The following is a 19,897-nucleotide window of genomic DNA, read 5'->3' on the forward strand; positions in this document are numbered from 1 at the left end:
ATATATATATATATATATATATTGTATATGGTTGAAAATTAAACACATGCATGCATGTCAGATATCATTAGGCAATTATGGTTAAAGCTGCATACATATACATCGCTTTTGAACATGATCACACATATGAGATGACTAGAGGTATTCTGCATTTATTAATTATATTGTCGATTTGATTAAGCTCCAACATGAATACTTGTATATACCTCTTGCCTAACACTATTATATATTTGCCCAATAGTTAGTATTAATTCTTCATCTGCAAACCCCCTAACTAGCCTAATAAGCATCGATTTGCAATAATAAATATTAAATATGTAAATAATACCGAAAATAAAATAGGACTGTTATTTTAAATATTGGATTCAAAATTAAATATATTTTCAAAACAACCAAATAATAGATAATTTAGATGAAAACATTGAATTCATTTCAATTTAATAAAAATAAAAATTAATGTCACGTGGACATAAACGTGATACATGTCATATTCTTAAACTTGGACATAGTGGATGGGCTTTGTGGGATTGATTGTGTATGGACTTGTATGTGATTTTATTAAACCCAAGCCCATCTTCATCCAAGTCCTAAATAAATAGAATTATTATTATTTATTAGTATTAGCAGTTGAGTAGGCGTTGTGGGAAAAGCCGCACCGCCAGCCATAAAAACTATGTGGGCCGCGCTGCCACTTCAACCGTGGCCACCCAACACCATCTCCACCACTAAACCCCCTCCACGACGTCATCATCCGGTGACCGCCTGCAACTTGCAAAACCTAAATACAGATGCCGGTGCTGGTCCGGGTCGGGCAGCTATCAGTATCACCGCCCTCAAAGCCAATCAACCGCAGGAAAAGCAAGCAGAGAGGCAGATGAGTGGCGCCGATGTCCTGATGGCACTCCAGATAGTGGCAGCCAAGAAAGCTAAGAAAAACAAGAAGGCGAGAGATTCTTCCAAAGGTCGGAGTAATTTTAATATTAAAGAAACAAATCGTTTTCAGGATTTCAGTAATGTAAGGCCCTTGTGCATTCAACCTCACTGGACTCGTCGATTGGAGGAATTGGAAAGGAGACTTGAACAACTTTCTGAATAAGTTTATTTATGTATATTTCATTTTTCATCTCAATATTAGTACATTCATAATAATTATGTCATTTTTTTCTACATACTAAACAGATTATTATAGACCAACAACATAAATCTTAAGCATTATAATAATCTGCCAACAATAAATAGTTTTGATATTTTATCTCATCATCCCAAACAACAGAAACAACCAAATGGTAAAAAAGTCACAAGAGAAAATGTAGTTGGTGCTGGCATGTGGTGTAATGCTCAAAATTATCCATGTCCATTTCCCCTAGCATTCAAGTAGTACTAGTAGCTCAGGGTTACAGTGATCAACTCCCCTCCTACAGCTAGGCTATCCAAATACAACATGTATCATATTATACTTGTCTTCTAGTAGGGTCGGTAGCGTCTATTACGGTTATTATCATCATTGCTACCACCACCACTTGTCCCCCCTCCTCGTCCACCGCCACCGTTGCTCCTATCATTATTCCTCCGCGGTCTCACAGGTGGTGCCATCTGTACACCAGGCTGCTGACTGTACAAAACATTAAGTCAGTCAGTTATCCATTCAGGCATTTTTCTCATTACATTGCGCATTAACCATTTCTAACAGAAACTTACAGAACATAGCCAATTCGACCATCTGGTAAAACCATAGGCACCATCTGCATTCCTGCTGGCATTGGTCCCCTTCCATAAATCATGGGCTGCTGCTGAAATGTGCCCAGCAATGTTAGGATAACACACACTCATAGGATGGTAACATTGAGTAAGAGGAAAATGAAAGATTCAAATTAAGTGACTACCGGCTGAAACCCAGCTGCTGCCCCATATCCAGCACCTATAGGTGAATAAGGATTCACTGGTATACCAGCATAGCCTGGATGGGGTATATAGTTCGGCATTGGAGAAGGATTGTGGGGATTAGCTGCATCAAACTTCTTCTCGCTCTGAGGCTTTGCAAGAACAACTTCTATCACATGCCCTGCATTTTATATGAACAAATATGATTTGCCAAACATATATAAATCATTATATACACATTCACAAGAGTGCTGCATTCCTAGTTGTTGAAAATAAATAGCAAAAGACAACTTCATGGTTCTTATACATTGAACTCATCTGACGAGGGTTATATATTGTGTTCAAAACTTCCATGAGAGATTTATTTCCATTTAATATAACCAAAGTACATAGCAAGCACTCCGTCTTGAACACAACCAGTTTTATCTGTAGATAACAAGTATGTGGGAACGGACCATTAATCTCATACTTTTCTGTCTCTTTGACAGCCTTTAATGCACTTGACCTTTCCGCATAGTGGACAAACCCAAAATCTCTTTTTCCACCACTTTTGGCAGGTGGCATAACAACTTTTGTGACTTCCCCATGACGCTGGAAGAGTTCCTTCAGTTGTTCAGTTTGTGTATTTTCAGGTATATTCTTCACGTACAGGGCCTTAACCTGGACAAACATGTAAGGGAGTGTTTGAGTATACTGCAACAGGCGCTGGAGTAAATTTGTATTGTCGGCCTGTACAACAGCAGTTAAGCAATATAGCTGCAGTAATATTTTAGTTATAACTCACAAGTTGCACTCTCTTCTATTTGTAATTTCAAAGTCATCATCTCTTATTGTATGTTATTCCAAATGTAGCAAGTACATTCCAGTGAGAGGAATTCAGTGTCATCTCAAGCATTCATTGTTAAAATATTAATAATTGGCACTTTGATGAACAACAGTGTACATAAATACATTTAGAATATAATCTACCAGATAACGCAAGTCAAATTTTTTTTTTGGATATATACCTGAGCAGCAGCAGCGGAATGATCAGGTGTAATCTTTGGATCAGCCCACGTTACAGTTGGGGTGTTACCATCCAGCTTGAAGCTCGCAGCAGCCATTTGTTGCCTAGAATAATCAGCACAAGCATTGTTGTAATATTCGACAAAAGCAAAACCACGGTTACGACCTGGATTCTGAGGGTCCTGTAGATATAGATAAATTAAGGTCAGAAGAATCTTTACATGCTGATACATGGTTTCCTTTACAATGAAAAAAGGAGTTCCAAACAAGACCTTTATCAACTCTATGGTTTCAGCACCAGGACCTGTTGCTTCGATGATTTTTGTAAACTCATCTTCAGTCCAAACCTTAGGTACATTACCTATAAACAATCTGTACTTAGTTTCTGACAGTGAACATCGCAGTATTCTGCCCTGCAGTCAGGAAATATGTGGTCAATGACAAAGAAGAAACATGTTTGCGTTAAACCAGGCTGAAAATAGAATTGCCTGAGCTCTTTACACCACAAGAAATAACATTGTCTGAAGTTTTATGACATAATGTGCAAATCACCTTAAACTCTTTGTTATGTAATTCTTCGATTGCCTTTTGTGCAACATCTTTTGTTCTGAAAGCTACAAAAGCAAAGCCCTTACTTTCACCGGTATCTCTGTTTTTCATTACTCTTATCTGTGATACGATGAAAGCTATGAGTAATGTGGAAATATAGAGAAACTGTACAAGCATAAATAACCAAAAACACAAAATTGCTGTTTGCCATAAATCTACACCGCTAAATTAGAATAACCTCAAAAATTTCGCCAAGTGGTTCACAGAGTTCCCTTAAGTCTTCCTCTGAAATATCTCGAGAGAGTCCTCCAATGAAAACTTCAGAACCGTGAGGAGGAAGATCAAGAAGTTCAGCATGCTTCTCTTTCTCTTCTTCTTTAATAAATGCAGAGTTCTCTTCATCTTCGACATGTCCGGCAGGAATGTCATTTTTATCTGTTACTGGAGATTGATGTTTCCCAATATCCTCGTGAGATTCTTCATCATTTTCTTCACCACCTTCTCCAGCTCCTTCATCTTCCATGGGTTCTTCAACATCATCGTCTTCTTCAGAGTAATTATCATCATCTAGATCCACACGGTCCTCAATTTCAGTGTTCTCTGCCATGATCCTGTTTATGTTTCAAGTCTGGTCACACAATAAACACAATTTGAGGTTGAGGCCTGGAGTCCACCAACAGAATCTGCATGCTTACATTGTTATTATGGCAGCAGGAAAGAAAGAGAAAACCATCTGTAGATTGCAAGGTACGAATCTGAAAAGGCATATAACTAGGAAGAACTTGAAAATCATCATTCCTGGTACTTAAATACGAGATGTTTTCAGTTCTATGTCTTGGGTCTGATATGGTACATTACAGGTGTTTGGAAGTTTAATCAGAAATTCAAGGACGAATAGGAAGAAAGTTTTGTATTCATTTTTTCTGCTGCCACAAGCTAAAATTTCTGAACTGGGGGGAAAAACAATATACATAGACAAAAGAGGATTTGGTAATTGTTTGGTTTCCAGTAGATATAACTTTAATAGGCTTATTCTTCAGATAGAATCAGTAACAGAAACTGGATACCCAGTTGACAATTCTAAACAGAAACAAAAGGAATGCACTACATCACAAGATCAACCAACCCCACATCGCACTCAAAGACATTGGAAATAAGCCAAGACACAAGAAAGCAAAATACATGAAAGTTATAGATGTAAAATAAAATTGTCATGATCACGGGGGTAACATGTTAAAAAGGATTATGTAGCCTGTTATAGTGTACATTTGGGAAAAGCTAAATTGACCCCATATCAACCCAAAAACGGTTTCTTCATCCCTGCAACAACCCAGCCACACCCAATTCCACCATAAAATAATAATAATTAAGAAAATATAACCTTTAATCAAAGGAACCCATGCCTGAACTAGCCTCCAACTGAAATGGGAAACCCCCGAAGTCGAAGAATAGTCCATATAGCAAAGAATTTCAACCAAAAAATCAATCAAATACAACTCGGGAATACCACAAAGCCCCTTAATTGGATGCACGTAAAATTAGGGCTTAAATGGAAAATTCACAAAAGGTTAGATGTATGTGTATATAGAGTTTGAGCGCGAGTGTGCATATGTGTATAAGTGTATATGTGTGAGAGAGAGAGAGAGAGAGAGAGTAAAACAACAGCAGAAGAAGAAGAAGTAGAGGCAGAGTAGTAGGAGAGATTTGAGTAAGACTTAGCATACCAAAACTTGTGTTTTTTAAATCGATTTCTCTGTGTGAGATCTATCCGAAACAACGAAGTGCCTCTGCCTTCTCCCCTCTTCTTTTCTCTTCATTCCACAATTTTTGCCCTAAATAATAGATTGGTGCTTTCGCCTCTCTATCCCTGCCCATTTTGGTCATTTCTTTGGTCACCTGGGGATATTCCTGTCATTTTCACCCATGCATGAATTTTGCGTTTACCGCGGTACTTTTTTCTTTTTTTTTTTCTTTTTAATATATATATATATATATATATATATATATATATATATATATATATTTTTTTTTTTTTAAAACCTTTTTAATATTTTTTTTTCTGAAATACTATTTTCAGAGGGTTTTACGTTGGCATTTTCAACAAAAAAAATTCACAATCCTCTCAAGCTCTCTCAAAAAAATCAAAATCTTCACAAACCATTTTTTTTTTACTTTCAGAAATGAAACAAACAATTCCGACAATGATTTGAGGGAAAATATTATTTGCTTACGTAAATTTGTTAAACATCGTATGGTTGTTTAGTTAACAAATTATATATATTATATTAGATTTATTGTTGAATAGATTAATTTGAAAAAAAAATCCTTTTATTTCATGCTACAAAGCACGAAATGGAGTGATGCATTCCGTGCTCTGTAGCATGAAATGATGTCATTTTGAGTGTATCTAGTTTGTTTCGTGTAGATTCCACGAAATGCAAACTACTGTTTCGTGCAAAAATACCAAATTACTTTGATTCCGAGTTTCAAGTCACACATATCGGCATAAATTTGTGAAGGATTGATAAGTTAATTCATATTTTTATTTAATGATGCACAATATTGACAATAAAACCGAGCTTCTTGGAGCTTTCGGTTGAGATATGAATGCACTAACAGAGTATTCGGTTCATTCTTATTGAAAGCAGTAGTTGTTGAAGAAATAATATGAAAATTATGCATGATCTTTGAGTTGTTTAATGACTTGGAGATTCATTGATCAATCCGACAGGATTAATGTCCCAATACTGACCATTAAGCAAGACATCCTTGTCGGTATCTTGAACCTTGGTACAAACTCTAGCTTTCTCATAAACTTTACCCGGTCGACAAAGATATCCCTTGTTGGGGGCACAATGAGCATCTTTAGAACAAATACAGAGTCCTTCCAATGCACATCCATCTTTGAATATGCTCAAACCGTCTTTCAGTCCCAGAATTTGATCTGTCCAATCACTTGAAAAAAGGGCCATTGGATCATACTTTTGTTTAATCTTGATGAATTCACTAGCTTTCTTGTACTTGTCGATTGCACCTTGAAAAGCCACATTCCTATTCTTACCCCAGTGTGGCAAACCATTGTATTTGAAAACACCAATCTGTTCGATTTCTTCTAGGATGTCTTGGAAAAGCCTTGGAGTAGAAGCATTTTTGCTTCTGTAGTAAGTGATGTCAAAGTCGATAGCGTCTTCTTGTTTTCCCAAGTAGGCTGTTGAAGCTGTAACATATCTCATAAGAATGCCATTGTACAAATCCAAGCCACACAAGGCCTTGGGCTCCAATGACACCAGCTTCTGAATGTCGTTGATGAAATCCTTGACTTGGGACAGGCCTATACTAAACGCTGTTTGATGATAGAATAGTCCCTTTACACGAGAGTCCCATGGGCATACTGTGTTCTTTTCATCCTCCGAGCTGTCTAGGCATGTTCCTGACGCTTGCATTCGATTCTGATATCCAATTACTGGATACCCGGTAAACAAATTGCCATTATTTGTTAGCCCATAAGCCACAGTTTTCAAGGCAGTCGTTGTGATCTTTGCGGTTATGCATTTACCATCTTCGTCACCAAGGGATTCTTGTGTCTCCTCTGTCAAAGCAAACCCAAAAAATTAAGATTATTGGTTTACGTACTATGACATAATAGTAATAATAATAATAATTACTAGCTAGGTAGGTAGCTAGTAACCACTTAGTTAATTAGTTAATTACCGGTTTTTCTCAAGGCCAATAGAACAAGGGAGGGAGTTGAACGAAATCCGGGGAAATCATTGAGGCCATTACTTGCTTCTGAGGCGTTGGTAATTGAGACCCTATCATCAATACGGTACACTACACGTTTTTGACTCGGGTGCCAAATCATGTCTGCAAATTCGTGTGCCCTGCCAAAACTAACTGCGGCTTCATCTCCCAAACTGGAGTCATTTTTTGTTATGTATGTCACCGACCGTTTGAACAGTGCTTCTAATTTCAGAGTCACCTGGATTATAAATACTAACTTATTCTTAATTCAACCCAAGTGTATATATATAGTAAGTTAATAACATGTATATATAGTAACTATAACATATATGCATATTAATTGTTGGGGTCGTTGGTTATTTAATTTGTCTGCGAGCTGGTGACTTGTATATACATATATATGTCCTTTTCTCCACACCATTTAACCGTACCAGACCTATTTATAAATGATCAGTAATCTTTTTTCTCAATATTAATATTGTGTGTCGGCCATTAATATGAGTAGTAGTAGTTATTACAAATTTACAACACAGACGGGTGACGACACAGGCATGTAGGGTGCATGTTTTCTCAATTATATGATCGAAGACTAAATTAATAAATCAAAACTGTGGGCCAATTACATATATATTAATCAAGAATATAATTAAGAGTCGATCAATTATTAGCATTAATATTTTTTTTAATAGAGGGTAGGTACTGAAAACATGGCAACACTAATGCAGGATGATGCATAGGTATGTATATGTACCTGGGAAATAACTCCAAGAACTCCAAGGGAGACTTTTGCTGCATCAAAATCGGGATCCCCAGTTTGGAGAACACGAACCTTAGCATAACCGTCATCAGGTCCAGCAGGAGAAACGATCCTGAGTTGGATTACATAATCGTGTACTTGACTCCCCAAACCCCATAGTGAGCTGCCATGTGCACCTGTGCCCATCATACCTCCCACAGTCAACCCCCACCAGTATGGTGCATATGGCAGAGCCAGCTTCGCTTTAGCAGTCTCGTTGATGAGCTGCCTCAGAGTCACCCCGCTCTCCACCGTTATTGTCATGGCTGAAGCGTCGATTTTCAAAACACGGTTTAGGTATTTCGTGCTTATAACCACTCCTTGGTCTCCGTCTGGGCAAACCAGCTTCGGAATGCTGTGGGAATACCGTGTTGCCACTTTCATCTTTTTCTTTGCCATTGTAGAATTTGCTACGGCTGATATGAGCTCTGCTTCTGAACGAGGATAATAGGCCTTTGCTGCACGGCATGTGCTCCTGTCCGGGAATATACCGTTTGAGTTTGTGATGGTGCAGTTTGAGTAATCTGAGCCTCCGGTGCACTTTATCGGATCTTCCGGTGGGATGCATTTCACCACATGACCACATGTGATCATCATTAAGAAGAAGAAGATCCAATTATATGACAACTTTCTAAATTTTTTCTCCATCTGCTGTACAAATTGTATTTGATCATGTGTCGCCATTATTATTAATTGCTGAATATAATGGTCTTTTAGTATATATATATATCTTTGTTGGGTGCCTTTAAAGTTTGATATTTTTATCAATGAAGATATATATATATATATCATCATTTCCTCTAATTTATAGAGATGACCATTTCGTAGCAGATGCTTTCAAGTTAGGTGTCTTTCATATATATATATATTTTTATATTTCAGACTAGAATATTTTTAGGTATAATACATACAGATGGGGCTGCTAACATGTGTTAATTTTGAATAATAAATACTTATCTCAAGATAGACAGCTAGGTTCCGGATAGAAATTGGGCTTCCACTAGTCTTCTTGGTCAAACTGTGTATGCTCTCCCATTATCGTCGTTACTTACTAGTTACTTGCAATTGATTATTATCATTTATTAATAATTTTGTATTATGACTCTTAGTTTTGGTCTTGATTTGGTCGGAATAAAAAAATCCATCAGGAAATAGTAATACTCCATGTGATTTATTAGCTGGCTGGCAAGTGGGGCAAGTGGGGCATGTGAGACTTTATCAATGTTCAAACTAAGTGGATTTGTCTTAATGGGCCGAGATAGCTTACCTGTGGATTAACGAACTGCTGGCCCGTTAACATCAAACTGAAGCCCAGCCCCATAACTCCAGTCCATTCCTCCAATTTACGATTCTCTCCCCTTCTCCCTCTCTCTCTCTCTCTCTCCCCCTCTCTCAACGCACAGTAGACTAGAAATTATGGAGCAACGTTCATCGGCAGTTGATCTGGACTCACTTCTCCTCTCGCACGGAGAATCCGACTCCGATGAAGCACCTGATCGCCACCACCTCACCGTCGACGAAATACTCCTCAACCACTCTTCCTCTTCTCCTTCCCCTCCTTCTTCCCCTTCCACTTCCTATTCTTCGACTTCCTTGCTTCACTCACATACATACAACACATCTACTGCTATTCCTCTTACCAATACCACAACTAAGTATGTTGGTAGGGTTTTGCCGCAATTATTTAGCACTGGGGTTAGCAGATCCAGTGCCAAGCCTGGCGCCGCTTTGGCCGCCGCTGCCGCTGCTTCTCGCTCAATTCCCACGCCCCATGCCACTGCCATCAAGTTGAGAAGAGCTACCGCCGCTTTTCTTCAGAGCTCGGTTTCTGAAAATGCGCAAAATAATGTTTCTACTCATGATTCCACTTCGCCACCATCAATTTCAATTGGGGTTTCCTTAGTTTCTCAAAAGGACTCTAATGTGGATGGCTCTGGCCTTTCTGCTCTTCACGAAGAAGACCAAGGTGTTAAACTGGAACAATTCCCTTTGAAAATTATCAATTCAGACTCTGAAAAAGCCCAAGATGCTCTTCGGGATTATTCTGTTATGCACAACAGGCTTCAGGAAAATTCCGTTTCAACCAACTCCAAGACTCTTCCAGATGCCTCCGATAATGATGAACAATGCAGAACTCCAATTTTTGAAATTGTTTCTCATGTTAAAAAAGATAAAGATATAATATTGGATGAACTTAATGTGAATGAGCCCTTGTTAAACGAAAAAACTGATGACTATCCTGAAGTTGTCCCTGCTAACGAATCTGGTCAAAATAACAGGATGGTTGGCCCCCCTCCAATTTTGAATGATGTTGATAGTGAATGTACAACTGCCGAAGAAGAATCAAATAATTTTGGGAGTGTGCAGGCTGAAGACAAGGGAGATGACGATGCTAGTGCACAGACAGATGTTGCAGATATACACGAAGACTTGGTTGCATTAACAGATAACAACTCGGACCATGCAAAATTTCAGGAGAAATCTTGTTCTTTGTTAAAGCCACTTGACTTAGCTGAAGAAATTGAAAAGAAGCAAGCATTTACAGCTTTGCACTTTGAAGAGGGTGCAGCTGCACAACCAATGAGGCTTGAGGGTATTCGAAGGGGCTCTACGGTGCTAGGTTACTTTGATATTGATTCCAACAATGCTATTACTAGGACCATCTCGTCGCAAGCTTTCCGGCGAGATCATGGGTCTCCTCAAGTTCTATGTGTACATTTGAACTACATTGCAGTAGGAATGTCCAAGGGATCAATTTATGTTGTGCCTAGCAAGTATACTGCTCATCATGTTGACAACATGGATGCAAAGGTTCAGTCTAGTATTTAGTTCTCAGTATCTGTTTTAATTCAATGGTTTCAGATTCAGCACATATGGTGATGGTCGTTACACTTTTCTGGGATGTGATAATATGCAAAGTTCTTACATTAATTACCCTCCTTGGGAAGGATGTTTAACATCACTAGCATATTTGTATATTTTTACTTTAGTTGTGCTTGAGTTTATTTATTAACCGGGAGTTTGATCCTATGGTATTAACTTATATTTATTATTGAATGGTGCACATGCACATGAATGCACTTTCAGATGACGTCGCTTGGATTACAAGGGGATAGGTCTCATGTCCCCGTAACTTCCATGTGCTTTAATCAGCAAGGAGACCTACTTTTTGCGGGATATGGTGATGGTCATTACACTGTTTGGGATGTGCAGAAGGCCTCAGCACTTAAAGTTATCACTGAACATAGAGCTCCAGTAGTTCACATGTTATATCTGGGCCAAGATACTCAAGTTACTCGTCAATTTAATGTTGTTAGTGGTGACAGCAACGGTGTGGTCAAGTTGATTCGTTTCTCAGTCGTTCCATGGCTCAATAGGATATCCTATACGAAATCAATGGTAGAGATCAATCCCTGATGATGAAATTTTTAATTAATGAGCAATAGAAACTCCCTAGAACTGATTTGTTTATGTTAATGTTTGGAACAGAAACTTTTAGATGAAACTACTAGCAGAGTAATATGTGCTTCTCCGTTGCTATATGGTGACAGCCATGGAGGTACGATGATGTCCTCTCAGAGTAGTAATGCAGTTTCTGCTAGTAGTATTAGTAGTATGATGGGAGGCATGGTTGATGAAGGTGTTGTCATATTCATTACACATCAATCTGCTCTTGTGGTAAGGGTTCTTTTGGGAGACTGCACTGATCATTGTAGCTTATATTACTGTTAAATAACATGATTAAAATGTGTTGCTGATATCACATTCCTCCGCAGGCGAAAGTTAGTCCCAACGTCGAAGTATACGCTCAAATTCCCAAACCAGATGGCGTCAGGGAAGGAGCTATGCCATATGCTGCGTGGAGATGTATGTCACAGTCACTTGGTTCTTCCTCTGGTATGTATGAATCAAGCTTTCACAATTTTTAGCCAATGCTGTTTCGAGAGTGTTTATTTCAATCTTTTCTCCCAGAAAATGCTCCTGTTGAGACATCAGATAAAGTTTCACTGCTTGCCATTGCTTGGGATCGGAAAATTCAGATTGCTGAGCTGTTGAAGTCGGAGCTAAAAGTAATAGAGAAGTGGACTCTTGAAAGTACTGCTATAGGCCTCGCATGGTTGGGAGATCAGGTTTGATTTATATGACTTTTTTAGTTCTTTTTCATACCAACTCACCATGACTTTGATCCTTGCTTGCATGTAATTTTCTCTCCTATGAAGCCTAATTTGTGGTAGAAGTACACTAGGAAATATCATGATCTTTTTGTACTGTGCAGATGTTGGCCATCCTCACTTCGACGGCCCAATTGTATTTGTATGCAAAAGATGGAAATGTGATTCACCAGACAAGCTTTTCCGTGGATGGATTCCAAGGGGATGGTCTCATTTCCCATCATATATATTTTGCTAATGCTCTTGGAAACCCAGAGAAAGCTTATCAAAACAGTGTTGCGGTTAGGGGTGCTACCATATACATACTTGGTCAGGAGCATCTAATTGTTTCTCGTCTTCTTTCCTGGAAGGAACGAATTGAAGTTTTGCGAAAAGCGGGTGACTGGATAGGTGCCTTAAACATGGCAATGACACTTTATGATGGTCAAACACATGGTGTTATAGACCTTCCAAAGAACTTGGATGACATACAAAGGAGTGTTATGCCCTATCTTGTAGAATTGCTTCACTCATATGTTAACGAAGTATTTTCCTATATATCAGTTGCATATAACAACCAACAATCAAAGCTGGATGAACTGGATGGCATTAAGGAGCAATATACCCGTGTTGGTGGTGTCGCAGTTGAATTTTGTGTGCATATCAGGAGAACTGACATCCTCTTTGATGATGTGCTGACTAAATTTGATGATGCTCAACATAAAGGTGCTTCATTATTTTTTGGGTAGTATTGCACAAACTATAAGTAAGGTGACATACTAGTTTAATTTAATTGGCCTGGATGTTGGTGCATTCTAATTGTCAGGATGTTGGCATTATTATTGTCTTAAAATGGTGATTTTTCATTTCAGGGTTCATGTTTGTATTGCATTGTTATAACTTCATTTTCGTCTTGTAGAGACATTCTTAGAGCTTTTGGAGCCATACATTTTGAAAGATATGCTGGGATCACTTCCGCCTGCGGTACATTCAACCTTCTAGATATTTCAATACCTTTTTCATCTTTTGTCATCTTCCCTAGTCAACCAGTACTGGCATATATTTAGTAATCGATATGTCTTGAAGATCATGCAAGCATTAGTGGAGCACTATAGCAAGAGAGGTTGGTTGCAACGAATTGAACAGTGTGTACTCCACATGGACATCTTGTCCCTGGATTTTAACCAGGTGAAATTATAGCCCTAGCTGTATAAATTGTTTGAATTATAAAGTGAGAATGTTCTTGTACAACTTCCAGTTTGACAATTTTCCGTTTACATTTTTTCATGCTTGAACTATTCAAACCTTTTTTTTAACATAATGGAACTGGTAATATCTTATAATTGTACTGTAGATTGTCCGCTTATGCAGGGAACACAGGTTGCATTGTGCGTTGATATATTTATTTAACAAAGGTCTAGATGATTTTAGGACACCTCTTGAGGAGCTCCTGGTTGTATTACGAAATAGCGCAAGAGAAACCGCTACTTCCCTCGGGTAACTTGCTCTGATTTATAGTTGTATCTGTCCGGCAACTCTTTCATTTGTTATCTTTGTAAAAGAATGCCCTGTCGATAGATCAACAAGCTGCGAGAAATGCATTAAAATGCTTTCCTTCGTCTTCCCCTTCTTTTTACTGCCATGTGAAATAATGATAATGTAGCCCATTGAAGCAGGTACAGGATGCTTGTTTATCTGAAATATTGCTTCCAGGGTCTTGCTTTTCCTCCAGGTTTGGTTTCAAACTGATGCTTTGGAATCTTTATTCATTTGAACATTCCTGGAAAAACAGGAGTCGGATAGTTTAGTAATAAGACTGATAAAGAACGAGTCTAATGATAATGGCACTCAATTTAGTTTATCTTAACTGACTGTTTCTTTATTCTCAATATGTGATACTCCCTCCACCCTAATATTATTGATGTTGGTTTGTTGACTAGGCTATTTTTCAAATGCTAACAATAAGCAGTTGAGTTAATCTTTTTTTAGTATTTTGAATCAACAGTTAAGAATTACTAGCAAAATTAAAATTTAAAAGTTTAATGAACAGTTTAAAAGATTAGGCAGTTTTTCAACATGCTGTAGAAAATAGGATTATAGGTTTGTGATAGAGGGTGTACTGGTCATAAACCTAGCTACAAAATGTACTGTAGTCTAAGAGTTATAAAGTCTCAGAAGTAACAACTGTGTATTCACCTGTCTCTGATTTGCAGGACGTGGAAATCTTTCTCCTACTCGCCTGCCCTCTCTTAGAAAAGAGCTTTTGCATTTTCTGTTGGAAGATTCTACTGCTCCAAGTTCGTGGGTAGTTTCAAGGTTGCCATCAAATGAAACCTATGCAAATGTGCTGCATCTTTTAGAATTGGATACTGAAGCAACCCTAGAGGTTCTGAAATATGCTTTTACAGAAGTTGAACTTCCTAAACCGACTCACTCTTCCGAGGAATCAACCAATGTCAACATGGAGTCAGCTGAAAGTCAGAAGTTGGTTCAAAAAGTTGTGAATATTCTTGCCGATGTTCTCGATGCAAGTTACTTCCAAACAAGCAGTCCTATCTGTGGGGATGATATTAATTGGGTAGAGATTTGGCCTTCAAAGAAAGATGTGGTTCACATGTACGATTTTATAGCTTACTATGTGGCATACGAGCAGGCTAATGTCTCTAGAGATGTCTTAAGTCAAATTTTGGAGTATTTGACGTCAGAGCTAAATATTTCGGAAACTGTGTCAGAGAAGACAATTGAAATCTTAAAAAGACGAGAGAAGAAACTACTGTCACTGCTACAAGTGGTTCCTGAAACTCACTGGGATGCTCCTTATTTGTTACATTTATCAGAGAAGGCTCAGTTTCATCAGGTATTAAAATTTTTGCATTGGATATGCATGCCATTTGTTAGTTGAAAACTAAAATGGGTGGAGACGAGGAGGAAAGTGAGAGTAAGAGTGAAGTTTCGATATGTCAATCCATGTATTGGGTAATGAATGCTAGAGGTGGGAACAATAGGTGTAGTGTGCAAGGCCCTCGTGGTTGTTTTCTCATTTCTCTTCAAAATATAAAATGGGGAGGTGAAAATTGAAAACATTAAGTTCTTTCCAAAATATATTTGTGCTGTGGAATGTGCCATGATAAGTTTATGTTTTGTAATTGTTCATATTTTTTCCTTAATAAATTTTCGCCCATATGTCAATATTATAAGTCAGGAACTATATCTTCCTTGATGGTGAAAAAACAGGTAAATACTTGCACCGTCACCAAACGCAACATGGTAATTAAGTGGCCTATTTTCTTATGCAGGTCTGTGGCTATATCCATGCCATCAGGCATCAATATGTTGCTGCCATGGATAACTATATGAAAGCAACGCATGAGCCGATATATGCATTCTCTTTTATTTATGATATGTTTAAGCTACTTGGCAATGAAGAATCTGATGCTTTTGAATCAGCCGTCGTGTCTCGCATTCCAGATCTTGTTAAACTGAGCAGGTAATCATTTAAGGCGTTGAGTAATTTTTGTGCATTTGTAATTGATTTACAAAAGAGGGCTATCTTTTTATTCTCGATACTGATGATCTTTCTGCTTTGAGATTTTGCAGAGAAGGAACTTACTTTCTAATAATTGACCATTTTTCTGGAAAAACTCAATATATTTTGTCTGAGCTTCGGTCTCACCCAGAAAGTCTTTTCCTCTATCTAAAGACAGTTATTGAGGTCCACACAACTGGTTCTCTCAACCTCTTCCGTCTAGAGAAAGTCGACGCTTTAGATTTCCCTTGTGCAAGAAGAGCTCATCAACAGTCTAATGGTGTCCAAGCTTATCTGGAAGCCATTTTCAGCTCCCCAAAACCTTTGCACAACAATCAAGTTAATGTGACTGATGAAATGATGGAGCTGTATTTTGAGGTGAAAAATTCTGAAACTTATAAGTTGTATTTTGACAAAAGCCCAGTATGGCCTTTTGGGATATGCATTCTAATGCTTTCCATTCCTAAAATTATTGTTTTCGTGAAAAAAAAAGTTGAGTGTATGCATGAAGAGATATTACAATGACCCGTGTAAGGCTGTTGAAGAAATTAATTGCAATACATAATTAAATGTTTAATCTACCATAATATTTGATTACTCTATGTTAGCTTCATTAGTATATTTGGTGATTCAATGAATGTAGTAGAAATTTTCGGCTGGATGGAGATACATCTAAAAGCTAATATTAATATCTCTATTAGTGTCTACACAAATTATCCCTTATAAAAGTGGGCATATCCTGTAGATGGAAAATTGTTTCTAAGCTGCCATGTTTGGAGGATGACACCTAAAACCCCTTCATGTCTATTTGAATAGAAGTAAATAAATAAAATGATGTTTTGGAAGAACCTTTGGTTCTAGAAGACAGAATCTGACGACCGGTTGAATGCATTGATTCTGTGACCAACTCTTACACTTTTGGTCCCGCTTTGCATCTCCTCGTAGTTGCAATCCCCGCATCCTCACTATATCTATTTGTTTCCTTGTAAAATCTTATGAGGATCATCATCCACCTATTCTCATTTTTTGTCCCATTTCATTGATCCATCACAGTTACTCTCTTTGTTTTTTTGTATTTTTTTTAATTTTCTAGAGTAATAAGGATTATTTTTCCTTGTTCTTGTATGCTGCAGTTGTTATGCCGATATGACCATAAATCAGTTCTCAAATTCTTGGAGACTTCTGAGAGCTATAGAGTGGAACACTGTTTACGTTTATGCCAGGAATATGGAATAATTGATGCTGCTTCATTCTTGTTAGAAAGGGTTGGGGAGGTTGGAAGTGCCCTTCTTCTAATTCTTTCTAATCTTGGTGAGAAATTTGTCATGCTTGATGCTGAAGTTCAAAAAGCAGTTTCTTACGCCATTGTGGATAACCTCAATGTTTTCCTAAAAAAAGAAGTGGTATTTTCAAACTTGATCTACATATGCTCTTTCTTTGAGGTTCAGTTTCTTCCCATTTGGTCTCATTTCTCAATAAGTGTCAATGCTTGAAATATGTTGCAGGTGGCTGACATACTTGATATCGTGCATGGTTGTATAAGATTATGCCAGAGAAACAGTCCCCGTCTGAAACCCGAAGAGTCTGAGCACCTTTGGTTTCAGTTGCTTGATTCGTGAGTCAACAACTTAAAAAATATATGCTTATTCACTTGTCTCCTTTTTGTCCATCATGTTTTGTAGTTTTTGTCTTTTTTCCTTCTATGTTTCTCTCTTAACTCCAGAAAAAGGATTTCCTATATGGAAGGCTAAATTACATGGTTTTTGTAATTTTGTTTTATTTTTATTTTTTTAATATAGTGAAGATAGAAGAGTCTTTTTCTTCTTCTAGCTATGAAGGAAGAGGTGGCGGACATGGTAGTTTAGTATTCCAAAAGGAAGCTAAGTATAATTAACCCTAAATTATATAAGGAATATTTCAAGCATAATGCTAATGTGCTTGGTTTGGCATCTTCTGCCAACAATATGATTGACACATCGTATGGTGCAACAGAGTTTTCCACAGCTCAATTTTCTATTCAACCTTTTCTAATATTTGTTTTATCTCCATTAAGGTTTTGTGAGCCCTTGATGGATTCTGGAAATGACACAACAGATTCTGCAAGGAAAGTAGTCAAGGACACTATTGATGGATCAATTAATGATGTAGAAGATGAAGAAGGTAGCAAATTTAAATGGAAAGTCTCCAAGTGTAATGAAGGAGCTCACATGATGAGAAAACTGTTCTCAGTATTTATTAAAGAAATTGTCGAGGGTATGATTGGATATGTTCGGCTCCCACAAATCATGTTGAAACTTCTTTCAGACAATGGTAACCAAGAATTTGGTGATTTTAAACTTACCATACTGGGGATGCTTGGAACATATGATTTCGAAAGAAGAATACTGGTAAATCTTATTTATAATCTTGTTTATCATGTATAATATTTCTCTAACGATACAATAATCAGGTAATAGTGTCCACAACATAACTGCTTCCAGATTATCTGTCCATGTTATTCAGCTTCAGAACTCTGGGGCAAGTAATTATTTCTCTTTTGGTTAGTAAAACATTAGTGTAAATTGAAAGGGGAAACATAAAGGACACTTGATGAAATGGGAACCGTAAATGACACCTAATGTATTTCATTTCCGTCATTATCATGTCTTTCCCTTGATTGTGGGTATAGTGTGCTTCTTGGTAGGATGTAATAATAATTTAACTGGTCTTTCGTCACTGTGTATATTATTAATTTGGATATATTCAGTAGTTTCATCGTCTTTAGTTCCAGTAGAAAGGACATTCCTTATTAAATTATCAACCAAATTTTGAACTGTTTATTTTTATGCAGGACACTGCAAAAAGTTTGATCGAGGATGATACATATTATACCATGAGTTTACTCAGGAAAGGAGCTTCACATGGTTATGCCCCTAGGAGCCTTGTCTGTTGTATCTGTAATTCAATCCTTGCAAAAAGCTCATCAGATTCTAGAATTCAAGTATTTAGTTGTGGTCATGCAATGCATCTCAGATGTGAACTTCAGGAAAATAGTGCCTCATTTAGTGGAACCTTAGTAGGATGTCCCATTTGCATTCCTCGGAAAAGAGCACAAAGGTCAAGTGACAAATCTATAATGCTTGCGGAGAATGGACTAGTGAGCAGCTCCCCTTCAAGGATGCAGCTAGCACGTGGGACACCTGCTTTGCATCCTCATGATCACGAAACTGTGGATAACTCTTATGGTTCACATAATCATCTACCTTCAAGGGTATGTATGTTTTCACCTCATTACCTTTCTCTATTCCCTGGGTCTATCTGTATAATCAATCTATTTTCTATGTATTCGCCCTTTGGTTGCTAATAATAAAAAGGTCTGCCTGAACTTGGTTGCAACAGTTTGAGCTCTTGCATAATCTTGAAAAAGATGAAAAACTGATTCAAATAGAGAACACGACTCAGTTGAGGCTTGCGCCACCTGCTCTTTACCATGATAAGGTTAAGAAAAGAATTGATATCTCGGCAAGTAGCAGTCGTGTTTCCACTACTGAGAAACCAAGGAATAGGCAACTTAGGGATGTCAAAGTGAAAGGATCATCACTCCGATTCCCCCTTAAATCAAATATATTCAGTAAGTTATTGCATAGTTTTTTTCCAATTAAAATTTGTCGTTTGTTAGACCAACCAAACTGGATGTCTCATTCATTTGTTTGTCGTTTCGAAGGTAAAGAAAAGATCACTCGTAGGAGGTGATACAAAACGTTCATGTGGATATGTATTGGCGATGCGGTAACTCATCAGTAAATATTTGGCTGCAACAACTCAATAATGTGGTTCCGACATATTTTTGTGGAAAATGAATCAGCTAGCAAGTTAAAATTTATTTTATTTTTAGCCCTTGGTTGGTGATTATTAGTTGTAGTTTGCGTAATGTATAATACATGCACCCGAGGCATGACAATGCCCGATTAGAGTTACGTTTCTCAAAATATTCACTAATATCATGACAATGAACTGACTGACGGTATTTATTTCGTACAATTTCAAGAAAATGTGCTTTTGAATATGTTGTAGCGTTTTCAAGCATTTTGACCTGTGGAAGAATGTGCTGTACGTTGGTTTCAGTTTGTTAAAACTTAAACCCTTTGGCTAAGGGTAAAAAAATGTAGCAGGCTAGATCAAAATGCAGGGGATTGTTGGGTCAATACATATTCCCCAAAGATTATTAGTTCCTCAAGCCTTTATACAAAACACAGGTCTAAAAAGATG

General features: G+C 37.6%; 3 protein-coding genes across 13 annotated transcripts; 1 reads left to right on the forward strand and 2 right to left on the reverse strand.

Annotated features, from left to right (window-relative positions):
* Window positions 1-1,218: 1,218 nt before the first annotated feature.
* Window positions 1,219-5,385, reverse strand: LIF2 (RNA-binding (RRM/RBD/RNP motifs) family protein). Of its 10 annotated transcripts, none has more exons than XM_012988456.2 (9): window positions 5,160-5,385; window positions 3,674-4,118; window positions 3,439-3,555; window positions 3,159-3,299; window positions 2,889-3,068; window positions 2,337-2,541; window positions 1,884-2,062; window positions 1,699-1,790; window positions 1,219-1,612 (listed from the first exon to the last, which is right to left on the reverse strand). In XM_012988456.2, exons 2-9 carry the CDS (start codon window positions 4,040-4,042, stop codon window positions 1,465-1,467), a joined length of 1,431 nt encoding a protein of 476 aa, XP_012843910.1. In that variant the 5' UTR covers window positions 4,043-4,118; window positions 5,160-5,385; the 3' UTR covers window positions 1,219-1,464. The 10 variants fall into 10 exon arrangements, with proteins under 10 accessions (XP_012843910.1, XP_012843912.1, XP_012843911.1 ...); XM_012988458.2 differs by having other exon boundaries at window positions 1,699-1,787; window positions 5,160-5,298; XM_012988457.2 differs by having other exon boundaries at window positions 3,674-4,063; window positions 5,160-5,293.
* Window positions 5,386-5,956: 571 nt separating this feature from the next.
* On the reverse strand, window positions 5,957-8,890 carry LOC105963955 (L-gulonolactone oxidase 5). The gene is made up of 3 exons (XM_012988454.2): window positions 7,928-8,890; window positions 7,147-7,414; window positions 5,957-7,024 (listed from the first exon to the last, which is right to left on the reverse strand). Exons 1-3 carry the CDS (start codon window positions 8,765-8,767, stop codon window positions 6,132-6,134), a joined length of 2,001 nt encoding a protein of 666 aa, XP_012843908.2. The 5' UTR covers window positions 8,768-8,890; the 3' UTR covers window positions 5,957-6,131.
* A 419-nt stretch (window positions 8,891-9,309) lies between these two features.
* Window positions 9,310-19,694, forward strand: SETH5 (transducin family protein / WD-40 repeat family protein). 2 transcript variants are annotated; one of them, XM_012988451.2, is made up of 19 exons: window positions 9,310-10,783; window positions 11,060-11,371; window positions 11,462-11,650; window positions 11,749-11,869; window positions 11,945-12,102; window positions 12,249-12,849; window positions 13,043-13,107; window positions 13,210-13,311; window positions 13,478-13,620; window positions 13,797-13,855; window positions 14,337-14,980; window positions 15,420-15,610; window positions 15,721-16,027; window positions 16,783-17,052; window positions 17,155-17,264; window positions 17,703-18,036; window positions 18,480-18,899; window positions 19,028-19,259; window positions 19,353-19,694. In XM_012988451.2, exons 1-19 carry the CDS (start codon window positions 9,389-9,391, stop codon window positions 19,379-19,381), a joined length of 5,682 nt encoding a protein of 1,893 aa, XP_012843905.2. In that variant the 5' UTR covers window positions 9,310-9,388; the 3' UTR covers window positions 19,382-19,694. The 2 variants fall into 2 exon arrangements, with proteins under 2 accessions (XP_012843905.2, XP_012843906.2); XM_012988452.2 differs by having other exon boundaries at window positions 13,800-13,855.
* Window positions 19,695-19,897: the final 203 nt, after the last annotated feature.

Source organism: Erythranthe guttata, chromosome 2 (assembly GCF_056151865.1).
Source record: "Erythranthe guttata isolate IM_541 chromosome 2, IM_541, whole genome shotgun sequence".
In the NCBI taxonomy this organism is placed as follows: Eukaryota; Viridiplantae; Streptophyta; class Magnoliopsida; order Lamiales; family Phrymaceae; genus Erythranthe; species Erythranthe guttata.